We start from the raw sequence: 27,908 nt of genomic DNA, 5'->3' as shown, positions 1-27,908 counted from the left end.
TTTTTTATAAGAGCATGGGTTTTTGAGCCAAGCGTGGTGGCGCACACCTGTAATCTCATCAACTTGGGAAGCTGGAACAGGAGGATCACAAGTTTAAGGCCAGTCTCAGCAACTTAGCAAGACCCTATCTCTAAATGAATAAATAAATAAATAAATAGCATAGGCTTTCAAATAAAACAAAACTGGATTTAATCCCTACTTTCCTATTGAACAAAATGTTTTCCCACTCCATGCATATTTCTTTATCTATTAAAAATAGACAATCATAATATAACTTCATAAGACTACTGTGAAGAACAAAGAAATTTAGACAAAGAACTTCTTGGCTTTAGTAAGTTCCCAATAAGCATGAGTGAATACCAGATTGGTCTACTGTACAATAACTCACAGAGGCTAGACATTTCTGTTTGTCTAGCCTACATATACATTTGGCTCTTATGCCTCTTCTTTCTGGTATTCCCATGATGTGCTGAAGTCAGCACCCACTACCTTATAAGAACCAATTGTTACATTTTAGGCATTTTGAGATGCTGACAAGGTTAAAAATAAATGAAAAGAAACACAATTAAGCTATATTTAAAGCAAAATTGATACTCAAAAGTCATCACTTCCTTAATTATTTCTACTGTATTTTTCTATAATTTTGTTCCTGAGGCGATTGATATCTATTTTATATGTCTGTATGGTATAAACACTATGTAATGTTATGCCTATATGCATCTCCTCCCAAATTGTTTACAATGACATTCATTTAGGGGCTTGAAAACAGCCAAGTATCTTGAAAATAAACATCCCTCCAGTGACTTCCAAGGTCATTATCTTACAGAAATTGGTAAATGCAGCACCAATTCAAGACTTCTTCCCAAAGAACCAGTTATTAAACATCAGCACACAACTGTTCAGAATAAACAAATTCATTTATGAAAATAAGTTAACCACAGACTTTAATGGTAGTTTGACAAATAACCCAATCAATAAATGGGCAAAGGAACTGAACAAGAATTTCACAAAAGAAATATGAATGGTCAAAAATATATGAAAAAATATTCAACATCTCTAGCAATTAGAAAAAAACACAAATTAAAATTACGCTGAGATTCCATCTCACTCCAGGCAGAATGGTAATTATAAAGAACACAAGTAACAATAAATGTTGGCAAGGTTGTGGGGGAAAAGATACACTCATGCATTGCTATAGGACCGCAAATTAGTGCAACCACTCTGGAAAGCAGTATGGAGATTCCTTAGAAAACTTGGAATGGAACCACCATTTGATATAGTTATCCCACTCCTTGGTCTATACCTAAAGGACTTAAAATCAGCATACTACAGTGATGCAGCCATATCAATGTTTAAAGCAGCTCAATTCACAATAGCTAAGCTGTGGAACCAAACTAGGTGCCCTTCAACAAATGAAAGATAAAGAAAATGTGGTACATATACACAATGGACTACTACTCAGCCATAAAGAAGAATGAACTTATGGCATTTGCTGATAAATGGATGGAACTGGAGAATATCATGCTAAGTGAAATAGACCAGCCTCCAAAAACCAAAGGACTAATGTTCTCTCTGATTTGTTGGTGCTAACCCACAACAGGGGAGGGTGGGGAGAAGAACAGAGGGGCAAGGAATAGGAAAGGCAGTAGAATTAATCAGACATAACTTTCCCATTTTTGTATTTGAATACATGACCCAGGTAACTCCACATCATGTACAACCACAAGAATAGGATCCTAATTAGTATGTTATACTCCATGTATGTATAATATGTCAAAATACATTCTACTGTCATGTATATCTAAAAAGAACAATTAAAAAATGGTTAGTTTGAAATGTTTTCAAAATGAGGATATGTTTATGTACATACAATCAAAAGAGAATTATTCACTATTGTCTTCCATTAAGTCTGTTTCATTTACTTATTTTATCTGTGATTGAGTTACTCCCAGGGAGAGTATCCACATTCTTAAAGACAATTTCTTTCAGAGTTCAGTCCTACATCTGTCTTACACATCTTAAGCATTTAATAAGTATGTAACACTAAATATTCTAATTTAATTTTTATTAATTCCACACATAGAATTGGGTTTGTTAAAGACAAATTATAACAAATTTAGTTTAAATATCTTACTAGCTTTTATTTGCAGTTTTATAACTGGGCAGCCCTAGAATTAGGCAGTGACACTGGACAGGTTCAGAGAGCTCTGGACCTGCAAAGTAGTCTGAAATCATTTATGGACAGAAAATGGAAGAGGGGTTTGTAGACAGCTGATTGGTTCCTTCTTGGTGTTTATTTGAATGCAATTTGAACCATTGATTGACACCTGCGATTGACCAAAGCGGGCTGCTGTGACGGGCTGAGACCTAGTTATCTGTTACTCCTTGTTATGCTTTCAACTATTTTACTAAGTCAGGTTGCAGTTTGTTACATGAGAACTCAGGTAAGGTGGCATCCTCAGGCCAACTTTTTTTGATTTAACAGGTTCATATTAGGTAAGGACATGTAAAAAAAAAACTAAAGTTTTTATGCTGTTTAGGTCCCTCCACTTAAGAATGAGCCTTTGCTAATACAATTATTTCATGAATAGATAGATTAAATAGCAATTTTTTCATTTTTAGTGAAAATATAATTTCTATAAAACATGCCACCTAAAAGGTTTTTAATGGGTACTCACTGATTAAACATTTTGATTTTTTTTTTTTTTTTACTGATTTTTATTTTTATTTTTTTAAAGTAAGAAAGTTTGCCTGTTCTTGATTTGGGTGAAAATTATTAAAACTTCTAAATTAGTTTGTATCAAACTATGTGAATATGTGTTTTAAAATAAAAATATTCATATGTAACTGTGCATTAGTGCTGCTTTTAAAAATAAATAATGTTGATACAGATTGGAAATGGAGTGAAAAGATGGAAAGACAATGGGGTTTACATTTGGAAGGAGTACTGCTTATCTTTTACATGTTGGACCGTGAGGGAGCAATTATAGTTAGCCATCTATAAATTTAGCATTACTTGGATATGTTAATGAATGGATCAGAATATGCCATCCCAGAATATGCCACTTTAGCATAAGACTTATTTTGAGCTGAAAGCTGGAGACTCAACAGATGCAGGAAGAGTCTTCTGTCCTCCCTTAGCTGCCTAAAAGCAAGCGTTTCCCTTGAGAAACCTACCCTCAGCGAACCAGAGAGAGGAGAGTGATTCTCACTCACCACCTGAGATACAGGATCGACCCCAAGATGAACTTGCGTACACCATCTTTACTAAAACAAATTTACCTTTCATTAGTTTCTCCCTGTATTTTCTGAGTTCCAAACCCTCTCTCCTTTGCTGTACACAAATCCCAAGTCTAACCTTTTCTTGGGTTTCATTTCTGTCAACTCAGTGCATGCAAAACAAAGATTGTGTACTTTTCCTTTTGTTAATCTTTTGTTAGTTAACTTACAGGCTTCCAAACACTGAGCATGGAGAATAGAGGAAACAGTTTTTCCTTCTTGACACTAAGGTGTCACAAATTGTGAGGATTATGAGAATCGCTGAAAATTACAAGACATGCCAATTTACCTTGGTGCCCATTAACACTTATTGATCAGATAAATCCAGGTACACTGATTACTGAAGAGACTCACTATATGCAAAAGAAGAAATCCAGAAGACCAAAGCTCTCTGGAGTAATAAACTCCCTTATTTTTATCTGAATAAAATCTTGTTCCTCTAAATCAATGGCTTGATATTTCCAGAACTCTCTTTTCCCCTCAGCAACTATCCATGATCAAAACAAATGAAACACAAGTTTTGGACTTCATTCCCCCTAGACTCTTCTACCTGACTTTCAAAGTCCTCCCAAGCCCTCTGTGCCCTGTTTTCTTTATCTACTCTGGTTACCAGTTCACAGACCCTACTCCGGCCAGGCCAGTTCCTTATCGTCCCTTGGCTCACCTGGGCTCCTCACTTTCTCTTTTATGTGCCCCATATGACATCTTCTCCACTTCCACATAGGAAAGCAAGGATAAGCTCGTCCCAGTCATTCTTTTTTTCAGGACTTCCAGGGGGTCTTCTTACACCATCAGAACTCATTCTTGATTTCCTCAACTTTTGAATTCCCAAAGTCCTTATGAATGACACTTTTCATTGGTGCATCAGGTTTTCCGACAACTGATATATCTCACCACACAGAACTCCTTGACACCCTCAATTTTCTGGAATTTTCTTACCACCCAGAACCCAGCACTCTTATAGGAAACTACGTGTACTCAGTACATGTTGGAGTCTGCATGTGTCTTGTGCCTAAAATACTGGTTTTCTTTCCCTCCTCAACTATTTTCCCTTCTTTTATTTTTTTGTAGGTTTGAGAAGATAATTACAGGGTAGAAGTCAAATAGTTCATAAGTATCTAGTTTTCACTTAACAGAAAAGAGTGGATCCTTAACTGTTCACCAAATAAACACAAGTTGCTAAAACCTCATGACAGCAATATAAAGCAAGGTATTTTTCCTACCATTGAGTAAAAGACACCTTTTATTTATACAAAGGCTCATAAAGAATGAGCTATATGAAAAACAAATCCAAGAACAAGATTGATTAGCCCATTTGTAATTTTGTGTCTATTCAGTTGTCTCTCTTTGTAACTAATTGAACATAGCTAATTAATTCAGAAATGTTATGAAATAGAGGCTTGTCTCAATTTTAGTTTGAATAAGTAAAGGAAGATATCTGTAATTGAGGAAAATTGAGATTTCAGAATGTTTCTACTCACTTCCCCGCAATAGAGTACTGGGGTGAGAGAAAGCTAATTAACATTCATCGACTTATATTTGATTATGCCCATTCCTTTCTGGTTGAATTGCTTTTCAGCATTATGGGTTCTCTTCATTTGAGACTCTCGGGTTTCTTCTTATAGCCCATCTTCTTACCAATCTGAAGAGAGACGGAAGGAAAAGTAGAAGAAAGGAAAACAAAGGAATGATTTATTTTGTTCTTTCTAACTGATCATTTTTTTCCCCTCCTCTTTTTCTGTACTAAGCCTTTAAGATAATCCTTCCAGAAATGCTATGACTCCCTTTTGAAAAGTAGGGCTTGACTTTTCTAAAGTAATGCAGTTAAAGGATAAATGCAATAAAAAAAGTAGACACAAAAGCATACAGATTCAAACAGGTTTAAAAGAAAATAAGCATCCCCAGAAAGTCAAGGATCATGTGTTTTCTCTCATATGCAGAAGCTAGTGAGGGGGAAAAAAAAAAAGGAAAAAGGGTATTTTTTCCCATGAAAATAGAAGGGAGACCTTTAGAGTAGAGGATGATCACCTGGAGAGAGAGGAGGGAAAGGTAAGAGGGGTAACTGGCAATGAAGTTGACCAAATTATGTGCATATGAAAATCTATCGCAGTGAGTCCCATTATTTTGTATAATGACGATGTACCAAAAATAAATAAATAAATAAGTTGTCATTAAAAAAGAGAAAAATTTAAAAAGAAAATAAGTATATGAAGAGACAGAAAGAAAAAAGATCTTTAATGTCATGCAACTCTAAAGTGATAGCAGGAGATGACCTTAGGGTTCAACCACATCCCTCTCTGTTCCTTGTGGTTTGCTTACAGTTTCATGAATCAAGATACATATCACATCTATAAAAGCTTTCCCAAGCAAGAAACGCAATTTGTGGAAGAACGTGTAGGAGAGAGGGAAGTTGATATAATCTAAACTCAACTGGATTCCAAAACCTAAATTTTTTCACAGCGGAGTAAGACGACATCTTTAACTGATAATCCTCACAGTTAGACGTAGAGCTGGAGTAACCACTTGTACTTTGCAGACTTTAATTATTCTGTCCTGACCTGATTAGAAACTCATGAGCATTGTCTCCTCATAAACACGAGGACTGTACAGCAGCCAGGGAGGTGTCTGCCTGGGACATCCAGGGCAGTGTCACAGAAAGAGGGAGGCATTCCGCTGCTATCTTTTCGGCTCAAGGTGCCATTCCAAAGCCCCGTATTTTTATTTTTTGCTTTGCACTAAACTAGGAGAAATCAAAATGCATCAAATAAGTCATTTATTCTAAGCATATGAGTGAAATAACAAAAAAGCATTAGATTGAACAAGTTCTCCCTCTGTCATATTCCCCTTTTGTTTTCCCAGTTTCATCTCAAAAAATAAAAACCGGTTGCTTCTGTCCCTTATGAATTGCTCTGGCTTCATTCCTATTTTTTGTCAATTCTCTTCCGTTTTAAGATGAATCTCTTAAGATGTAAATTTGGCCTCCAGTCTATTTCTATGCTTGCCATGTAAATTTAGTACAGCGATTCAAATGGAGGAGCTCAAAGCTTTAGAAGAAAATCAGAGCAGGAAAAGCCCTTTAAAGTTGGGCGAAGTTCCTTCACTTTACTTTTTAATATAAAAAATGAAGCCATTTCATTTCCTGTACCTCTAAAAAAAAAAAAGTCTGGTAAAAGAGAAAGATCATTAGCTACAAATTTAATCAGATTTTTTAATTAACCATTTCAAAATGTGAGCTGGGTCTTCGTGCAGGTAACAAGGCAGCTGTAAGAAACTTGGGGTTCAGATGCAGGTTTCCAGGTTCTCCTGCAGCCGACTTGCTCCTTCTAGTCTCACATATCATCTCAGAGACTATTTCATTTTGTTTTAGAAAGAATTGCTCAGAAGCATCAGATTTAAATAGAAAGGGGGGTAGCGGCAGCCGTTTAGGAGTGAGGGTTCCAACTTTCATACCGCTTTGAGCGGTATTTGGCTTGGAGGGTCGCGATGTCAGAGAAAAAACAGCCGGTAGACTTGGGTCTTCTAGAGGAGGACGACGAGTTCGAGGAGTTCCCTGCCGAAGACTGGGCTGGTTTAGACGAAGATGAGGATGCACATGTCTGGGAGGATAATTGGGATGATGACAATGTAGAGGATGACTTCTCCAATCAGTTACGAGCTGAACTAGAGAAACATGGTTATAAGATGGAGACTTCATAGCATCCAAAGAAGTATTCAAGTAGCCTAAACTTGAACTGTATACTAAATTCTAGAACCAGAGAACCAAGGATGGAATACTTTAAGAAAGCATTTATTTCATTATCTGCTTGGATTTATTTTTGTTTTTGTAACACAAAATAAATGTTTTGATCTAATCTTGGTTTGATTCAAACTTCTCAATATTTTGACTGTAGTCATGATTTCCCAGAACCTTATTATTATACTGAGACAGTAAAATTTCATATTCTGAACTTAAAAAAAAGGTTATCCGAAAATTAGGTTAAATGAATTCATCTGATTCCCAATCCAGTACTTTACTTAAGCCATATCAATTAAATGTTAGTCCAATTTTGTGAAGTACTTCTTTCACATTTCATTAAAACTTAATGTGTTCTATATTTTGATAACTTAGGCAGTATTCATTGACATTTATAGGATGACCCTTCAGAACTCATGTTTCTAAAATGTAAATCATTAAAAATTGCTGTAATTTATGTAATTCTTGATCCATCAATATCATTAGTGGTTGAGTATTATTCATATTTAAATTCCATTAAATGATTGATCACAGTTGTAAGAATAGTATCTTCTGTTAAAATTTGGGAAGTGGGCTCAAAATACTTTATCAAAATGTGCATATTCTCAGGTACTACTGAGCAGATTCATTGAGTACAATAAAGTTTCTACAATGAAAAAAAAATAAATAAATAAATAAATAAATAAATAAATAAATAGAAAGGGGAAGTAATCTACCTTGGAATTTCTTTCTTTTTTTTTAATTAAAAAAAAATGTAAGAAAAAATGTATTAATTTTTAGAGTCATTCTTTTTTACATATATATAACTCAATAAATGGATTCAACTAAAAAGTTTGATTCATAAGACTTTGGGGGAATAAAACTGGAAATTAAGTTGTCCTCTACTAAGCAGTTGAATTTCATGAATAATAGTTTCAAATAAGTGGAATATTTTTAGAAAGGATTGTACCAAAGGAATTCTGAACAAATTGAAAATCATGTCCCATTTATGGGTACTCTTGGTCTGTTGATAAAAATGAAGTTTATATTAGACATTTTTTTCCCTCTTGTCCTGGCAGGACTGTACAATCTGTAGAAATTTAGTCTAATTTCCTATTTTATAGTTTTTCTAGGAGAAAACTTTTTTTTCTTATTTATCTGACTGTTCTAATCAAATCTGTTTTATTCCACATGAATAAAAGTGCAGGGTCTCCTCTACCCCATAAGCTCCAAGCAGCAGGGTTCTCTATGAATCTCCTTCAAATAAGTCATCAGTTTCTTTTCTCACCACATCTCAAAAATTTGCTAAATTTCATATTATAGTGTGTGACATTGGTCTAAGCAACTTTGGATCATTTCATTTTTATTTTTGTCTGACTTTTCTGTTTCTCATGAACTAAAACAAATTGTCTTACTAGACTCAGAAACACTGGTGATTTAGTAAACAAGCAGAGAAAAAAAAAAGTGAATAGGCCCTGACTCAGTAGTGTTTTGTATTCATCAACAAGATTTCTTAATATCTTTAAGAACATGGTCCCTTAAGAAACTCCACAAATATTGCATCAAATTCATCCTTAAGTACTCTTTAGCAATTCCCACTTCACTTTCCTGTTGTTTTTACTGGTTTTGTTAATGTAAAGTTTTCTTATGGCTTTCAATAAATAGATTAGGAAATTCATAGAAATGTTTGAGGTTTACAGAAGATGGAGACTCTTTTAAGGTGAAAGAAATGCTTTACTTATTTAGGGGAACTAAAGTCCTTTAGACAATGATCCATCAAATCACAGGGTGTTTTTCTTAAAAATCATTCATAATGAAGATTTCTTTACCAGTATGTACCACATACCAGAAAGGTGCTAATAAAATGTTCCCTGCCTAATGAACAGCTGTGATTATTGGTTAAGCTGATTGAAATGGAGAATTATGGCCAGCTGCAAAATACATTCAGGAGCAGTAAGAGGAACTGGCAGCTGCTATTCCACTTGCTATAAATATTTTTAATTAAGATTTGCCTCCTGGTTTTCAATTTGTGTTATAGCGGTGATTTTTAGTTAGTTACTTTAGGGGTAAAGGGATATCTTTCTCTTTATGAAGAACTTTTTAACACTTCTATTACCAATGACCATTAGCACTCATGGCAGCATCCTCCTGCCTAATAGGAAAATGAGCTGCAGATGAATCTCTCACTCTTTTATAGAATTTCAAAGTTTGGTTGGTTTGCTTCTAAAAGTTGAATTTTTAGATAAAAGGTAAGTCCCAGTTCTCCACCAGGAATTCTCTTAAACAGGGAAGCTTGTGAATAGAGTTGTATTACAAGTATCTAAATGGAACTCCAGTGTTAGAAATAAACCACATATACACAGACCCCTCCATATATTTTCTCACTGAAATTTTGAATTTGGGGTTTAGAGGACTCCTCTCCCTCTCTTCACAGTTCCCTTTCATCTTATACCAGTTGCTCTCAAATATCCATGCTTTCTGAGTTTAGCTCCTGGGTCACTTCTTGGCTGGGTCACTTCTCGGCAGGCTCTCCTCAGATATATTCAGCCCTTTTGTGGTTTCGACCATGATCTTTAAATTAATGATGCAAAAATCTCATTCTCAAATCTTAAGCACCAGACTCCTTTATCTGAACTTCCCTAGGCATTTAAAATTCTTTAGTTTCCCCACATCTGCTTTTTCTTCTGTCTCCCTAACTCAGTTAATGACATCTCTATACCCTTCATCACTAAAGCCAAAAGACTTGGAGTGAACTGAGAGTTCTCTTTTCCCCTCAACATACAGACTAAATCGTATCTCCCAGCCCTACTGATTTTACTATCTAAACATTTCTTTGTTCTGTTACCTCCATCTTCATTTTTATTGCCACAACCTGTTTTCTGGGCTGCAAACATTCTTGCCTATCATATTATAATAGCCTCCTAACTGGTATCTCTGTTTCTAGATTCAGCCCTTCAAATTTCTTATCTACATAAAATGAAATTTGACAATATCACTCCCTTGCTTAAAATTTTTCTATGACTTCCTACCATCTCTAGGATAAAGTTTTCAGAATGGAATACAAGGCTGTCTTGGGCTGGCCCCAACTTGTTTCTCCAGGTAGTTTGGTACTGCATTTTGGCAGTTTCTCACACACGATCCTTTGAAAACACAGCTTTAACATGAGAATCTAGGGAAGTCTCCCACAGATACACCTTCATATCTTCCAGGCATAGGATAAGGTTTTTATCCTCCAAGAGTTCATGACACCTAATTATGCAAATTCAGGATAACAGTTATCAAAATATATTCATTTTTACATGTTTTTATCTCTGATTGGACCATACTTTGATCAAGGAACATGTCTATTTATTCTTGTTTCCCACAGTGACTAGCACAGGGATATTTAAATGTTTCATAACACAAAAGGAAAGGATTTCAAATAATAAAATTAGATCAGTGTTTTTGGAAGTCTCAATGACATTAAAAGGATAATTGTAGAAATTAGAATTTTAAAAAAACACCCATTAGTTTTATTTTAATGAGGTAAATCTTTGTTAGTAAAAGCGGGAGGAGATCTTGTGTGTCTTTTATCTACAGATGATATTCAGTCAAAACCATTTATTTTCCTGCAAAAATAATGACATGCTAGAAGCATTCCTTCTTGGTTTAATTAATTTCCCTCCAGTGACCTAAGGCATGTACTTCAGATATCTTCATAAGATGAATAGCTGTTATGATTTATCATTAATACACCTATCGTTACAATATAAATAACATTTCAAATACATTTATTTATAAAGAAGCTTTGAGCCTTTCACAACTGAGAAACTAGGACTTAGAAACAAATCTAAGGATATGGATACAAACATTAATAAGTCCATGGTTGAAAATCTGTTTGCTTATAAATATTGCTTCAGCACCATAGTAAAAAAACAAAACAAAACTTCACAGAAAAGAACCTTCCATGTGGTGTAAATTGCTCCATATTCAAGAGGCAACCAAAGCTCCTAATTCTGTCAATAATGCAGACCCATCTGGCATGTGGAGCAAGTGGGTTCACAAAACTTACCAGTCTACATTTTCACCTATAGTTATGTTTTGTGTTTGTGGACAATGCATGCCAATCAACTGAAAGTTCAGAGGAAGGTCTGCTGTTACAAAAGTATTAATCTATTGTTAACAAAGTACTCAGTTCCATTCATGGGATCAGCAGAAATACTAACTTAGCCTTTGAGACTTGATGAAATCCATTTCTGTTCTGGTTCTAATCTTCCCTGCTTGAAATTTTAAGTTTAATAAATAATTCAATGGTTTAAATTGAATTCCCATACACTGACACCCGACTTGAACACAATAAACAAAACTAACAAGTAAATAAAGAAAAGTCAGGCAATTTGTGATCTGTTCATAATGCAAATAATACTGTAGAAAAATGAATGAATGAATGAATGTGAATAAATAAATAAAACCAGACCCAGGAGTTCAGAAGTGAGTATACAGAGACACTAGTGGACTTAAGCTCTAAAAATAGTTCTTATATTTGGTCCCTCGGATATGTAATGTGATAAAGAGACACAGAGATAAAGGGAATTCCTTTTGCCTCCTTCCGAAGCATTTGCTCAGTCAATTATTCAAGAAATGTTTATTAAATACCTACTATGTACCAAACACACTGTGCTTGGCATTGGGCAAAAATGTTCCTTGACTTTGTGGAGCTCCAAGGAATCCGAGGAGTCCAGTGGGCTTACATATCATCTATCAAAAATATTACTGATGACCTCTTCGCCATCGCTGTGGTTCAGACTTGACTCGTCGCTTCGAAACTCACGACTGCCGCCGCGGTGGTGTTGGGAAGTGCAGCCTTTGGGAAGTTAAGAGGATGAAGGCCTTTCCCTCAGTTTTCACGCCCACCCCACCTCCCCGCCACTGGAAAGGTTACTGTTGGAGCAGGGTTGTAATAAAGCAAGACTGAGCTCTATGTTTTGCTTCTTCTGCATACCCCACCCACCACGTGCTCTTCCACTTTTCTGCCATGTTTTGATGCAGCACGAGGCCCTCATCAGAAGCCAAGAGATGCCAGCAGCATGCTTTGGAACTGCACAGCCTCCAAAATCTGTGAGCCAAATATACTTTCTATGAATTTCCCATCCTTGAGTATTTTGTGATAGCAACAGAAAATGAACTAAGATGCCTGATATAATGTAAACATGAAGAAAGGAACTTTATATCAACTAAAAATGAAATATAAACGTTCAAGGTAAAGCTTCTTCCTTGGTAATTATAACAGTTAACAGTTACTGGAAAATTTAATTGTATACAATAGAGTCTTATGCAGTAATTAGTGATAATACTCCTTTTTTCTTCTTTTTTTACAAATGCACTGTGGTTCGAGTATGGTTTGTTACCCTTGTGCAGGTATTTAATCCCCAAATACACTAATGGTATTGAGAGAATGAAAACTTAGTACAACTATGGTGTTTAGAGTTGGGACTTTGGGGATGTGATTAGGTTTCAATGAGGTCATTAGATGGATACCCCATGATTGAATCCTGTGCTTTATAAAAGAGGCGGCAGAGTCCAGATGCGCCCTCCCTGTGTCTTGTGCCATCTTGAAACTCTGCCAGCTAAAAAAGCCATCATCAGAATTAAACCAAGACCAGGACCATGCCCTTGAATCTCTAAAACTGTGAGCTAAATTGAGCTCTTTTCCCTCTAAAGTTAGCCTGCCTCAGGTATTTCATTGTAGTCATGAGAAACACACTAACACATGAGGAAACTGAACATTCTTGAAGTTCAGTAAGTTGTCCAAAATTGCATGGTTGGTAAGAGTTTAAGCAAGGATTTGAGCCAGTCAGGCTCAAGGGGTGACATTTTCAAAACACTTGGTTTAATAAAGCACAAAGAACCTCTCATATTCTGAAAATGTTTAAGTATGAGCAATGTCTTCTCCAGACTAGGAAAATTCTTCATGACATGCAGCTTGAGGCAGCCTTATGTTTTTAAAAATACGTGTTTTCAATCTGACTCCATCTCTCTGAATGAGCACAGCACCTCATCACTGAATTCAGATTGATCACAACTCTGGATTTTTCAAAATTAAGGGTGTAGTCATCTTGGTTAATACAGGTAGGTGCTGGCAGCTTTATTTTCATTTAGTTACACTATTCCATTACTTATTGATCAAAAACTTACACCTAGAAGATAAAATGCTATGAAAAACCTCAGATGATTTTACACTACTGGAACCAAGTACTAACATGTTCTGATCAATTTTTGGCTGCTGCTAAGTTCACCAAGGCCATCCTGAGGTTTCCGAATATGACCTTTCTATGTATGATCAGTATTATTATTTTTAGGATTATATTCATCTCTGACAACCAAACATCCAGTAAACATTTAAAATATTAGGTTGAATGTAGATTATCTAAGGCTGAGGCAGCTTCTCTAAAATGCCATCAAAGAACAAGGTTTATTCTCTTTCTGCTGTGATGGCTTTCTTTCCTCCTGGTTTCAAGATGGCTGCTGGATTTCCAGCCATCAGAGGCATGTTCCAAGCAGGAAGAATGAGAAATGCAGAGCACCAAGAAGCACTCTTAGTCCCCCAGGAATTCTAACTACACCTCACTGGTCAGAATTGAGTTTTATAGTTACCCTTACCTGGAAGAGAGCCTGAGAGTTGAGTGTTTTCATTTTCCAATCTCAATAGCGGAGGAAAACAGAAAGGGTCTTGAAAAAGCGAGACTGCAGCACCTACTGGAGGTCACTTGTGTGTTTACCTTGGAAACTATGGAAACCATAGGGATATTTCCACATCTCTGTTTGTATTTTACTCGTTCTCTTATTTTGGTAATGCAAGGTTTAAGGAGAATAATTTGGGGTTCTTGCTAATCCACTTGATTACATCAGGGAGAAAATGAGAGGGTACAACTCTCTAAGGCAATACCTTCGGGGCATGTGACAGCTCACTATGAATCAGAAGAAAATACCAGCCAGTTTGGTATTCACACACAAAAATAGGGGGCTTTGGGAAATAGAGTGTAAGGCCCTGTGAGGTATCCCATGGATATTGTTTTCAGGACATTTCTAGTAGAAGTGAGAAAGCATGGAAGGATTCTGAAATGGAGCTGCACCATTGGCACTCTAGGGATGACCAAAGCATGACTGTCATCTGCACTTTGTCCCCCAAATCCTCAAACTGTTCTTGCTGAAAAAGACCTGGAACATGCCATTGGGAATGGGAGGTTTGGATAGGATTGCAGCACCTTATTGCTGGCAGGGTCCTTAGAATTCATTTCTTCCAGGTCCTCTTAACTTTATATGAGAAAACTAGCACACAGGACACTAAGTCATTTACACCCAGGACACCCAGAGGAGAATCACTTTGGTGTCCTGTTCTTTACCAGCTGGAAGAAGTTAGGAACTCTCCTATGGTGTGTTCCCACAGCTCTGTGCATGTGCTATAACACGTGACTGCAAATACTGAACACCTGCCTTTCAGTTCTGGTTAGTATCTGCCTTCTCCTCTACACTGCAAGCTCATATGCAGGTAGGAACTGTGTCTCATTAAGTGCACTATTTTCTGGAGCCTAGTATAATTTGGGAGATAAACTAGACACTCAATATATTTTTATGGAATAAATAAATGAACGACTAGATGGTTCAAAAGACACTAACCAACACCTGATAACCCACAAGAAGTAAGCTGCTGAAAACAAGATAACAGCAGACTCCAAGATACGGTAAAAGTAAAGTGTTTTTCTCACCGAACCCCAGATGGATATAAGGTATGGAGAGGGAGAGAATGGAAACCAGTTACACATTCCATACCACCCCTGGAAACTTCTTGAAGATTCCTTAGGATTTCCCATGACAGACACCACTATAATCTCTTTGGCTCTCCACTTAAGGGCATATTTTTCCCCAAATCACCAGTGTCTCAAGACCAGTGTTATTTAAGTCGTTATCAAAAATTAAGTGAAGAGTCAATACTGTATTGGATTAGGGAAGATACTCTCAGCTGTCCAGTCCTGACTCCTTCATCACCCATTTTCCGAGAATTTAGGAGCATTTAAGCCCATCTTGTCTGTGAATCTATGAGTAAAGGGAAATAGAGATATTTTCAGTAAAGTGTTCCACCATCTGAGAAGACATTGGTTACCTAGCAGCGATATAAACCCAGATGTTTTGGGTGGGGACTGAATCACACACATGCCCTTAAGTGGAGAGCCAAAGAGGTTATAGTGGTGTCTGTCATGGGAAATCCTAAGGAATCTTCAAGAAGTTTCCAGGGGTGGTATGGAATGTGTAACTGGTTTCCATTCTCTCTCCCTCTCCATACCTTATATCCATCTGGGGTTCGGTGAGAAAAACACTTTACTTTTACCGTATCTTGGAGTCTGCTGTTATCTTGTTTTCAGCAGCTTACTTCTTGTGGGTAGGGGATCTTAACACTTCTTAAGGTTACAGATTCACTTTCCTAATGTCATTGCAGAGATGCTGTTTGGAATCAGAGACTAAAGAACACCCTCAGAGAGCACAGTTTGCCCATCAGAAATACTTGTGAGGAGGTGCACATCTCTCATATATTTGCTACCCAAGGTAAGAAAGCATTAGAGAAAGGGGAATAACGTGCTGTCACTATTTGTTTATAAACCCTTACGTCTCTGAAGGATGAGACACCATGGAGGAAGGACTGGTAGTTATTTTGAAGCACACAATAGCTATTTCAGGGCCTCTTTACAGCAATTAAGTTTCTCCATAGAAGAAAAGGTTTGACTCCTCCTAAAGGGTAGAGTTTCCACCACCCACAGAGATTATCTTATAAATTGAATATTATCATTTTGTTTCCTGTTAAATCACAGTCTAAATAAATGACTCCTGGTGTTAAGCTTATTATCATTCATTTCAAAACACTGATGAGTCTCAGTCACTATGTGTTCTCATTTTGCCAGAGTTTATACTGTAAAAGTTATAATAATCTCATTGGACTTTTTTCAAATTCTACATCGATAATACTTATTGACTCAATCCACAAATGTGTAATAAGTATAAAAAAATTACAAAACTACTAATTTTTGTGATTTTTTTTCACTGCCCTATATTACTTTTCGTTGAATATTTCAAAATTTGTACAGGGTTTATTTTAGCCCAAGATGTATCACTTATTTTTTTAATACCACAGGATATTTCAAAGAGTTTTCCATAACAGACCTTACAAGATTAGTTCTTTTGATATTTTATCTTTAAGTTTTAAAATAAATTAAGACTATTGTCGCTTTTCTTTATCTACCTCTTTCCCCTAATAAATTTCAACTATCATATTATTTTTAAACTAATATTATTAAGCATATTAAATGGTCATTCACAATAAATTATAATCAAAGATTAGCTATTGCCCATTAATGCTGGACAAATATGAAATTTGTTTTAGAAGAAAACAGAACTTGAAAAGTTATCATTTAAATGAAAATACATTCAAATTGAATCCTAGCAGAAAACTCTTCCCTTTTCCCAGATTTTTTCTGGAAGCAAATAGCCTCTGTGAGGGAAGAACTACATTTTGTTAATTTCAGTGCAGTATACATATATACTATGTATGTATATATAGTACATGCAGGTACGTTTACATGTACTATATATACATATAGTACACACACACACACACAAACACACACACACTCACTGCTATAATTTGAATGTGGTTTGTTCTCCCAGGGTCCATGCATTAGAATCTTGGTCCCCAGAGCAGCAGAGTGGACAGGTAGCAAAACCTTTAAGAGATGATACTTCACAGAAGACTGAAGCACCAGAGCGGCACCCTCAGAAGGCATTAATATACCTCTCCAAAGACCCCAGTTAGTTTCCATAAGAGTGGGCTGATATAAACAGCAAGATTGGCTCTTGCTTATTCTCTGGCTTCTTGTCTCACCATGTGATCTCCCTCTTTTGTGAAAGGAATTCTCTACAGAGATTAAACCAATGTTGACACCTGACCTTGGACCTCCCAAACCTTAAGTTAGATAAACCTCTTTTCTTTATAAATTACCCAACCTTGGGTATTTTGTTAGTAGCAACACAAAGTGGACTAACATGTACATGTACAATTGTTTTATTTTTTATTATAACCAATCATAAAATACTTTTGTTCCTTCTTTATAATCTAGAAGGTGGAAAATGTAGAAAAGTTAGTTTGACCCAGGTCACACTGCTAGTTTGTTGCCCTCATATGTGAAAACTAAAAGAGAAAAGAAGGAAAATGAAAGGAGGAAGATCTAAACAAAAGACTAAATAAAAAAAAAAAAAGTAAAAAGGCATAAATGTTGGGAAAAAAAGAAATTATTGCTAACTTAAAAGAACATGAAAGGTCTCCACAGATTTGTGGGATGTACCAGAATCATGTATGTATGAAAGAAGAGCAACCCTTTTTGGTTTTGTTTTTTAGGAGATGAAGTCTTACTATGTTCCCTAGATTGGCTCCAAATTTCAGGGCTCAGAAGACCATGCTCCTGCCCTCAGACTCCCTAGTGTGGAGGATTACAGTGTGCACCCCTGGGCACCCAACAAGAGTGTTTTGTCCACTTGAAATTTTCTTATGAAAAATATCCTTTCTTCAGAATAAAGTGAGCAACTGTAGTCTTCCAGATATTTAGGATTATAAAATATCCAGTTCCTTGTTTCTCTTTCCTAATTCAAGCTCATTTTCTGTGAGCACAGCAATGGCTGTCTCAGGAGTTGTGTTCATAGTTGGCACAGCCCAGCACAGTGCCTATTTCTCCAATATTAGCATCTTTGCTTCTCCTGAAGCTGATAGGGTAGGAAGGAAAGCCTATCTTATCAGATCAGTTGCATTATTAGCGAAGCTAGACCATGAAGTACAAAACAGAAAGGTCCAGAAGGCACTGTGACTTGTGAGTGTGTACTCATACCCAGAAACTGCTGATTAGGTTGCAGAAAATTAAACTGTATTACAAGTTCAGGAGGAATATTTTTTTCCTTTTTTTTTCTGCCTACCCATTGGCTGCTGATGAGTCAGGGAAGGACCCCTAGAAAGACTATGATTATCACTAGCAGAATAATCTTTTAGTTATTATATTTGTCTTCCCCTATCTATCCCATTTGGCACAATACACTCTATGCCTAGAACGGTGACAGATGATTCAGAGTAGGAAATGAATTTATTCAACATATTTTACTAAGCATGAATGAGAGAGTGAATAAAGGGAAAAAGTGCTCTATTTCTTTCTTTCTTTTTTTTTTTTTTGGTGGTGTTGGGGAAAGTGCTCTATTTCAACAGGACTTTTATGAATCTAAAATACACATCCTCCAAAATGGAATTGCCCCCTCCATTTCACCAAGGAGTTACCTTTCTTTCTCATTTCCTTTCTCTGAAAGAGTGCTCTATTTCATTTAGCAAAGAAAGAGGAAATCAAGAGAAGTATGACCCTATTTTAAACATTGATAGTTGTCTCAAATATCTGTCACCATATAACAAACAGAACACAATGGCTTAACAATAACAAATACTTATTAATATCCTGTTCTCACAATAGCTAGAACGTTCTTTTGCTCCACCTACAGTCATTGAAATGTCTAAAACTTAAGATTGCTTCTTCACTTACTTATGTCAGAACCTCAGCTATGATGCTTCTGTCTTTTTTTTCACATGACTCCCTTGGGCTTCCTCAAAGTGAGGTAGTCTTGAGGTAGTTAACTCCTTACATTGTAGCTAGAGATGTATTTCCATTTTAGAAATGAACAGGGGCAATTAAATAAAGTTCTAGGAAAGTTGAGCATGATCACACAGCTGATTAGCTAGGATGAAGAGAAGAGGTTGTGTGTGTGTGTGTGTGTGTGTGTGTGTATGTGTGTGTATGTATATGTGCCAGAGAGAGAGAGAGAGAGAGAGAGAGAGAGAATGTGTATGTGGAGAAAAGTTCTCTGGGAAAAAAGGAAAGAGTATCATCAAAATTAATTTTTTTGTTTATCTCTCTATGCGATATGCCAATCATTTTTACTGTCTCAATGAACTAAAATATTTCCAGAAGCATTTGTATAATCAATGACTATGATTTGTCCCCTAAAATAGTTAATGTAATGGAATTTAACTTGCATTAGAACTAAATTTATTTTGCTTCTTTTTAATTGTATGTCCTTGGACAAGTCAGTAGACTCTCATGGTTTGATGGGCATAAGTTTCAAAGACTGATTTATAGATTAAATGATAAGACGTGTGACTCATAATTGGCACCCAAGACATAAAGGGATTGTTGCCACCTTAAGTTTTGTGGTCTTAAGGCTTACAAGATTTAAAAGAATCTTCTTTATTCTATACCTCACGATTTTCAAAAAAACAAAATTGATTGATAGCTGATCTGTATGTTACGGAATGCTGCTGTGTTTGCACACTTAGGCCTAGTGGATGTGAGTTAATGTCTCTGGACATTTGCATCCTCATGCATAAGTTGACAGAGCTGGATCAGATGATCTCTGAGGTTTTTTGCCTCTGACTTCTGCAGTTTCATGGATATAGAAAAAGCCTTTCAATTCTTTACTCAAGCCATCATTTGTGACTACTTGCCCTCTAGTGGCAAGAACCAGAGATGGACATTTCTAATGAGAAAGTTTCATATCCACATTCCATCCAAATCTATTAAACGAAAAGATGAATGCTTAGACTCACTTCAATATTGTGTTAGTTATGTCTATATAAAAGTTACCCCTCACATTAGTAGTTTAAAACAACGAGGGACACTTATAGTTTCTGAGGGTGAGGAATTTGTGAACAGATTACCAGGGGACTTGTGTGGCTCAGTAGTCTTTCAGGAAGTTACAATCAAGGAGCACCAGTCCTCCATCTAAAGTTAAAAAGTCCCTCCCTCTACTTGAAGCCCTAAACACAATGGCCTTAGTGCTCATAAGATCAAATCCAAGCTCTGGAGACACGCCACCCATGTTGCTTTAAGACAAGGACACTTAACCTGATAGCCAGATTTGTGGCGGGGGTGAGGGGCTCTTCTATAGAAGCATAGTCAAATATGTGTGCTTACCTTGGGAAAGGTCTAGAGATTTTATCACACTACTAAAGAGACTGGTAGACCAAAAAAGGTTAAAACCACTACTGGGTAATAAAGTGTAATGTTAAAGCTTGAATTTTCATGTCTCCCAGTTTATCAGGTAGCTAGACATTTTATTAGAGAATTTGAAACAACAAATAGGCAAAGTTAACAACTTGTTAATGTCATAAAGTAACTTGTTTAAGTGTAAATCTATTAAATGCTTAAAATGCTTTTCTAAAAATTTTATTTTATTGCCAAGCATCTGCAGTACCTCTCTCTGAAGAATGAGGAAACATATAGATTTAATAAATGACTAAAGATTGACTTTCCAGAAAAATTCAACTATTTCCCCAATGTCATGTGTAGGAATAAAAGACTGTAGTTTGCTTGTTCTATTTGCATAAAATAATAATTCTCAGCAACATCAGTACATTGCATATGCCACTGATTAAATCTCACATATTCATGCTTGCATTAAAAAACCTTCTGTTGCTATGGTAGAACCTAAAATTATGAAATGTGTTCCAGATTTCCTCTAGAGGGAAGAATATTATAACTGAAAATTAAATCAAAGCTGCTTATCAATGAGAACACTCATGAAGAGAAAAGGAAGATTGCTTTGTAAATAGTTTGGAAAGGCTAGATTCAGTTTCCAGTGAAATATGAATATTTTATTGTACTGGAGGCTGGCGAGACTAATAATAAAGCAGAAACAAGTACCTTTAGATATCAGACAAGTTAATTGTCTGTTTGGGTAATGAGACGACAGAATTCCAAAATGGTAGAGATATAGTTGAGGGAAATGGATCAGGACTGCCCACAATGGAACCCAGCAGAATAATGAACAGCCATCTGGAAACTCTGGCTTCTGATACCAAAATTCTTCCCTAGGCAGGAAAAGTTCTTCCCATGACTTTGCTTTCAGGGCCTGCTTGGATATGACTAAGGTACTTACTAGCCTTCATAATAGAATCACAGAAATTCAAAACACCTACAGACCAGTTTCTCAATCTTGGCACTGCCAACATTTTGGGTTAGATAATTCTTTGCTGTTTAGGGGTGCAGTTCTCAGGCCCTACCCTAGGCTTAAGGAACTAGGAAATGAAACTGAAAGAGGGCCACCCTTCTAAGTGACTCAGTTTGAGAAAGAGCAATCTAACACAATTCCCTCATTTCACAGTTAAAGAAACAGAGGTTGGTTAGTCAGTTTTTCATTGCTGTGAACAAAATACCTGACAAAAACAACTTAGCAGAGGAAAAGTTTATTTAGGCTCCACGATTTCAGAGGTTCAGTCCATGGCAGGCCAACTCCATTCCTCTGGACCCAAGATGAGGCAGAACATCATGGCGGAGGATTGCTGCTCTGTTTATGGCAGCCTGGAAACACAGGGTGGCAGGGTTTGAGAGGAAGGGGTTACAAGGAAAATGAACCCTTCTAAGGCAGGCCCCCACAGACCTCCTGCAGCCATGCCTCACCCACCTACAGTTATCAGTCAGTCCATTCAAACTAGGATGGACTGATTAGTTACAGCTCTCCCACTCTAATAATTTCACCTCTGAATATTCCTACATTAACACAGGAGCTTTGGGAGAACATCTCATATCTAATCCATAATAAGTACCTACCCAAGAGCAGCTAGTTAGCAGCCAACACTGTACACCATATCTCATTTTCCAGAGAGTTTACTAAGTGTGGCTTCAGGAGAAGAGGCGAGGGACCTGTAAAGATATTTCATCAATAAACCAACCACAGTATTGACATGTGAAACTTATTTTCCCCCACATTTTTTATTGATGCCTTATAGTTGTACATAATGATGGTATTTGTTGTTACATATTCATACATGCACACAATAGCATGTGAAACATCTTGCTGCACAGAAGAAAACCTTCCATGACTGGCTAGCTATGTTTCTCAAATTTGATCTCCTAGACTCTCAGGTTTCCTTGAATTTCACGAAGAACACTTTTATTGCCACATTGTTTTTCTCAGGATAGGTTAGTGATATGATGAATTTACATCTAGGTGCTTTATTGTGTTTTTCTTCTTGACTATTATCATCATATACCTACTGTATTACACAATTACTTGGAGTTAGAAGAATCCTTATTTTTACAATCACACAGGTATTATTACTGTTGTTATTGGAAGACATGCTGTTTTAGGATTTTAAATCTTTGTTAGTTGTATTGGAATGGAAATCAGCTTATGTATGTTTAAAGATAAAAATTATATTGACTGTATTTGAGAAGCCCTATATGGATTGCTTATTTTTTAAAAAAAAGGTAGAAAAAAGTGGATTATTCTGCAAAAGTCACTTTTATTGTTGATAAATGAGTATAGAAATATCTAAAGGACATTTAATTGCCCAGTTTTTCAGCTTTTTTTAATAACAATATATTCTCAGAGACATTGTTAGGCTCTATCTTGACTCCTTTTGTGCCCAGTATATTCTGCTCACCGTGGGGATTCAGGTTACTAATCCCAAAGGAGAGTTAGGATGCCAATTTGTGCTCTCTATGGGGAAATGAAAGAGCAGGTGAGTAAGAGGTGGTCATGTTGGTGGCTGCCTGTAGGTTTAGATTGCTTAAGAGGCCCACAAGGGAAGACAAATCACAACTGAAATGGGACCCCCTGCTGTTGCTGCAGCCCAGAGAGGACCCTCTCAATCCTAATTTGTGCCAATAAATCCTTTAGAGATGTCAATTTTTCTCTCTTCCTTTAGTGTTATATGTGCAATTTATGAAAATAATTTTTCAGATCTGACACAGATTTCCAAGAATGTAAAAATGCTTTAAACAGCAATTGATTTACAATTGTACTGTTAGTTGACATCCTTTGAAATGTTTCCATACTGAGAGTCAATATTTTGATGACTATCTTTAATAACCGTCCCAATGCAGATGTGCGCACACACACACACACACACACACACACACACACACACACTCTCACGGATACTTTTACATAAATATAATCATATTATACATGTTGTTTTATCATGAGCATTTTTAAGTCTTCTTGCCTGTGTTTATCTTTCTTTTCTAATTGCCTCTATCTCTAAGTTAATCGGTCTTGAAATTTCAATGTATATTCTTCCAAATTCTTATTCATTGCAAAATTACATACACATCTATTAATACATTATTATCTTCAGCACATAAAACAGAACCAAGTGTGCTCCCAGAATGGTATCATAAACATTATAGGTGCTCCATAAATATTTGTTGAATGAATTAATAGTTTGCTGTGTTCTATGTGTGTGTGTGTATATCTATGTTCTATGTGTGTGTGTGTGTGTGTATGTCTATGTGTGTATGCACACTTTCCTGTATCTGGCGTTTATCAATCAATACCTCTATGTAATCACTCCATATAGATTTAATCAATCTTATGGATAGTTGCAAAATAGCCTATGGTTATGAAGGTAACAATAATTTACTTAACTACAACCTTAATTGATAGTCAAGATGTTTCACTCTTTTGTTACTATTAATAATAACTAACACCTATTGAGTGCTTACCACATATCAAGTATACTTTTTAGCACTTTATGTATATTAAGTTACTGAGGTAACATCCTCCCCATTTTAGGAAACTGAGCAGGAATAGGTAAGAAACTTACTCAGGGCTATACTGACAGTAAGTGGCAAACTAGTCAGCATGGATCCCAAATACATTTCACCAAACTACTCCTATAGAAGGTAGTAATTGACACAATTGCACAGTATATTGGAACAATACATTGTTTTTATTTGATAGCTTCTCTGGGTATATGTGTATATATTATATTGCTAGATTGCTTTGCAAAATGGCAGTAAATATTTGTATATCCACCAGCAGTATATGAGAGTGTTCTTTCCTTTAGCAGTATTATTTTTATTTCTTTTTTTGCCAAACTGGTTTTCAAACAGTATGATTTTCCCACAGTAGTGAGGTTGAACAACACAACTTAGCAGCCATTTGGACTTGCTTTATTATAAACTGCTGCATTAGGTAGGGTTCTCTAGAGAAATAGAACCAATAAGAGTGACTAGGGTGTGTGTGTGTGTGTGTGTTTTCAGAGAAACAAAATAAGGTATTGGCTTGACATGTTTATGAAGACTGCAAAATACAGAAATGTGCAGGGTAGGCCAGCAGGCTAGAGACCCAGGGATAAAGTAACGATGTAGTTCAAGTCCGAGGGATGTTTGCTGCAGAATTCATTCTTGCTTGAGGGGTGGTCAAACTTTTGGTTTGATTCTGTCTTCAACCGATCGGATGAGGCCTGTCTCACATTAGAGGCATAGGGCTTTACTCAAAGTCTCACCCAAAAATACCCTCACAGAAAAATCTAGAATAATGTTTGACGACCAATACCATCATAATTGGCTATTAATAATTTTTCATTATTTTTATAATGAATTTCTCATATCTTTTTTTATCACCTTGAATATTACTGATATTGATTCTGTAAATGTTTTCCCAATCTCTTACATACTTTATTTCTTATACTATTTCTCATAAGCATTTTACATTTTAAATTATTAATTTAATACTTTATCATCAGTGAACTGCAGTCACTGAAATTTAGATGAAAATTATACAATACATGTAGATTCCATTATTCTCATAATCACTTTTGAGTTTCTAATCTTCTCAATTGACGTTAGGAGACTTTTTAATATTTATTTAAAATCAACTCAGTCTTTCAACTCTACAAAGTTTTTGGGAAAATGTGAAATAAATCATCTGCTTTTTTTTTTTTTTTCCAAAGAAGGAAATCTAGATTGTGACCTGGGAATGTGGGACTATATTTCAACAATTCTAACACGCGCTTTTTAATTATATTTTTACATCTCTGAAATCTGGATTGTTAGAGTCAGTGGTAGGTTCTAGCTTCACTGGTAACAGTCTATGGAATTAGCAAAGCAGCTTTCACTTGATAACATACAGTATCTGCTCCTCTGGATGGCTTACAGCTATACAATCTGTGCCATGCAGATTGGATCTCGGTTAGACAGTAGGTGGTCGTGGAGACTGAACTTGATAAACCAAGTGCCTGCAGCTTGGGTCCAATCAAAGGGGATGGTTTTTTTCTAATTTACACAAAAGTGCTTTAGGGACGCATAGCTTCCCTGAGCCTTTCCATCTGTAATCCGGCCCAGTTCTCCTAAAGATGCATTTCCAATTGTTCTACTCTAATGTCACCAGGGGTAGCAGAATTCCTGTGAGTTTGTTCCTTGTTCCTGTCACAGCTGAAGCCCTATCTTTTTGTGCCACCTCCCAACTAGCAGCTTGATGTCATTGAAGGAATGCTGGTTGATGGTGTCCACTTAGGCCAGGAGGGCAAATGCAAACTCCACCTTGGAGTCTATGTGCAGGTACTGCTGCTCAGGCTTCTGGAAGAAAGAGACACATACAGATGGGGGTCATAACTCAACAAAATGGAAATTGCTTCTACGTAAGCTCAAGCTCCAATCTGAAGGCAACACTGGCAAGTTAAAAGACAATCTATAAGAACTAAATCTCATCTCAAGGAAGACTGGGTCTGAATCCATGGTTGTGGGACACAGGAGACATAAAGCTCTAGAATACATTAACTCTAGCAGCATGGTGAGCTAAGGTGTGCTGGCTTACAAATCAGCCAGCTTAGGACAAAGGCTATTGTTCTCAGTGATAGCTGTTCTTCCCACAGCAGGCCCCCTGGCTCTGGGAAGGCCCTTCCTCTTTCACCCTTTAATGCCTGGAGGGGAAGAGGGTTATGGGTTGTATTATGTCTCCCACCCCAAAGTCTTGTGTTGAGTCCTAACCTAGTACCCAGGAATGTGAGTAAGGTATATGTAGAAATAAGTCTTTAAAGAGGTAATTAAATGAAGTCATTAGGGTGGGCCCTTATCCAATATGACTGTGTCCTTGTAAGAAGAGATTAGGACACAGGCATACACAGGGACAACCCGGAGGACACAAGAAGAAGTTGCTATCTACAAGCCAAGGAGAGAGCCCTCAAGAGGAACCAACCCTGCCCACAGCTGGATTTCAGATTTTCAGCTTCCAGACTGAGACAGTAAACTGCGATTGTTTAAGCTGCCCAGTCCTGCCATACTTTATCACATCCCATCTGTGACACTTGGGTTAAGCAGCCCTTGCAAACTAATATAGGGGGTGACAATTTTCTGCCTTTACTCATCTCCATGTGTTTCATCATCCTATGGGGATGAGAGAATAACAGAACTGAAGGATAGGAGAACCCAGTTTCCAAGGAAGATAGTGGGATAGTCTATGTATATTTACTATTAATTTACATTTATTATTCCTATAACTAATCTATAACATCAATTTTATTTATTTATTTATTTATTTATTTATTTATTTATTTATTTATTGGGAAAAAAAATGAACCTAGAGCAAATAGTTCCTGATTTAGTCAGCTTTTTTGCCACTGTGACCAAAAGACTTGACAAGAACAATTTCAAAGGTAGAAAAGTATACTTGGGGCTCACATTTCAGAGGTATCAGTCCATAGACAGCTGATTCCATGGCTTTGGAACCGAGATGAGGAACATCAAGGCAGAAAGTCATGATGGGGGAAAGCAGTTCAGGACATGATAATCAGAAAGCAGAGAAAGACAAGACAATTCTTCTCACCAAGGACAAAATATATATCCCAAAGCCATGCTCCTAGGGACCCATCTCTTCTAGACACACTCTATCTACCTACAGTTATCAGTTAATCAATTCAAGTGGGTTAATGCATGGAATGAGGTTAAAGCTCTCATAACAATGGTTTCACATCTAAACTTTCTTGCAGTGTCTCACACATGAGCTCATATCTGGAATAGTTTCCATACATGGAAACTATTATTTAGAGGTTTTAAAAGTTCATTATCATTGAAATGTAATATTGGTTACAATGTTTGATTCTAAGAAGAACCAATGGAATGAAATTCAGAATTTCTCCCATACTGTTAGAGTGAATCAGTTTATGTTTTTAGACATTTCCCTTCAAAATTGTTTAAATCAATTAGGCTTAGATATTAGGTGTTCCCCATAAAGCTCATGTGTGATGCCAGGCAAGGTTTATGTAATGTACAAAGCTGCTCCCCCTGACTTTTCTGTGTAGCCATTTTCCCCACCTCCCAACCACTTGTCAGTCTGTGAACATTCTAGCTAGCTGTTGGTTCACCAGTCAGCTTGCAAGTATCCTTCTCCGATATTGGTCCTGTTAGCCCGGCGGAATTCAGTTGCTTTGCTGTAGCTACCCCGCCATCTTTCCTCATCTTTCTCTCTTTCCTCCTCACTTTCTCTATCCTCCTGGCTTTCATACTTTCTTGTGCATGCCCTTTCTCGTTCCCTTTCTTTTCCTCTCATTTTCTCTCTTACCAGGCAGGGAGACACTCTGTTTGCTTAATAAACTCCCTTATGTGATTTCCCGTGTCCTGCGTGGTTTTTGTGGGATTCCTTACAGTTTAGAGGTGAAGTGATTGGATTATGGCAGCCTTAACCCAATCAGTGAATTAATCCTCTGATAAGGATTAACTGGGTGGTAACTGCAGGCAGGCAGGGTGTGGCTGGAGGACGTGGGTTATTAGGGGTGTGCCTTTGGGATCTATATTTTGTCTTTGAGGAGAACTCACTCTGCTTCTTGATGACCACGTCCTGACCTGCTTTCCTCCACCACACTCTTCTGTCATGATGTTCTGGAAAAAGACCTGATGAGAACACATAATCTAAACAAATTGTTCAACTATTGTTCTCATTCGACTTATTTTTCAATTTTAATTCTTACTATCTTTATAAGTATTATTCTTTTAAAGCCATAATATGAAATTTAAGCAAATAAATAAAAGACTTTAAGCATCAAAGTCTATTTTAAATCTGAAAAATATGTATGTCTTAA

At 36.6% G+C, this 27,908-nt stretch overlaps 1 protein-coding gene across 1 annotated transcript; it reads left to right on the top strand.

Annotated features, from left to right (window-relative positions):
- Positions 1 to 6,689: 6,689 nt before the first annotated feature.
- On the top strand, positions 6,690 to 7,255 carry Sem1 (SEM1 26S proteasome subunit). Its single transcript, XM_047550977.1, has one exon. The coding sequence runs from the start codon at positions 6,763 to 6,765 to the stop codon at positions 6,973 to 6,975; it is 213 nt and encodes a 70-aa protein (XP_047406933.1). The 5' UTR covers positions 6,690 to 6,762; the 3' UTR covers positions 6,976 to 7,255.
- Positions 7,256 to 27,908: the final 20,653 nt, after the last annotated feature.

Source organism: Sciurus carolinensis, chromosome 4 (assembly GCF_902686445.1).
Source record: "Sciurus carolinensis chromosome 4, mSciCar1.2, whole genome shotgun sequence".
NCBI lineage: Eukaryota > Metazoa > Chordata > Mammalia > Rodentia > Sciuridae > Sciurus > Sciurus carolinensis.
This window is presented reverse-complemented; position numbering and strand designations above follow the sequence as displayed.

What these genes read in the sequence shown, in the direction of transcription:
- Sem1 (XM_047550977.1), top strand. Translation starts at nt 6,763, where the DNA reads ATGTCAGAGAAAAAACAGCCGGTAGACTTGGGTCTTCTAGAGGAGGAC.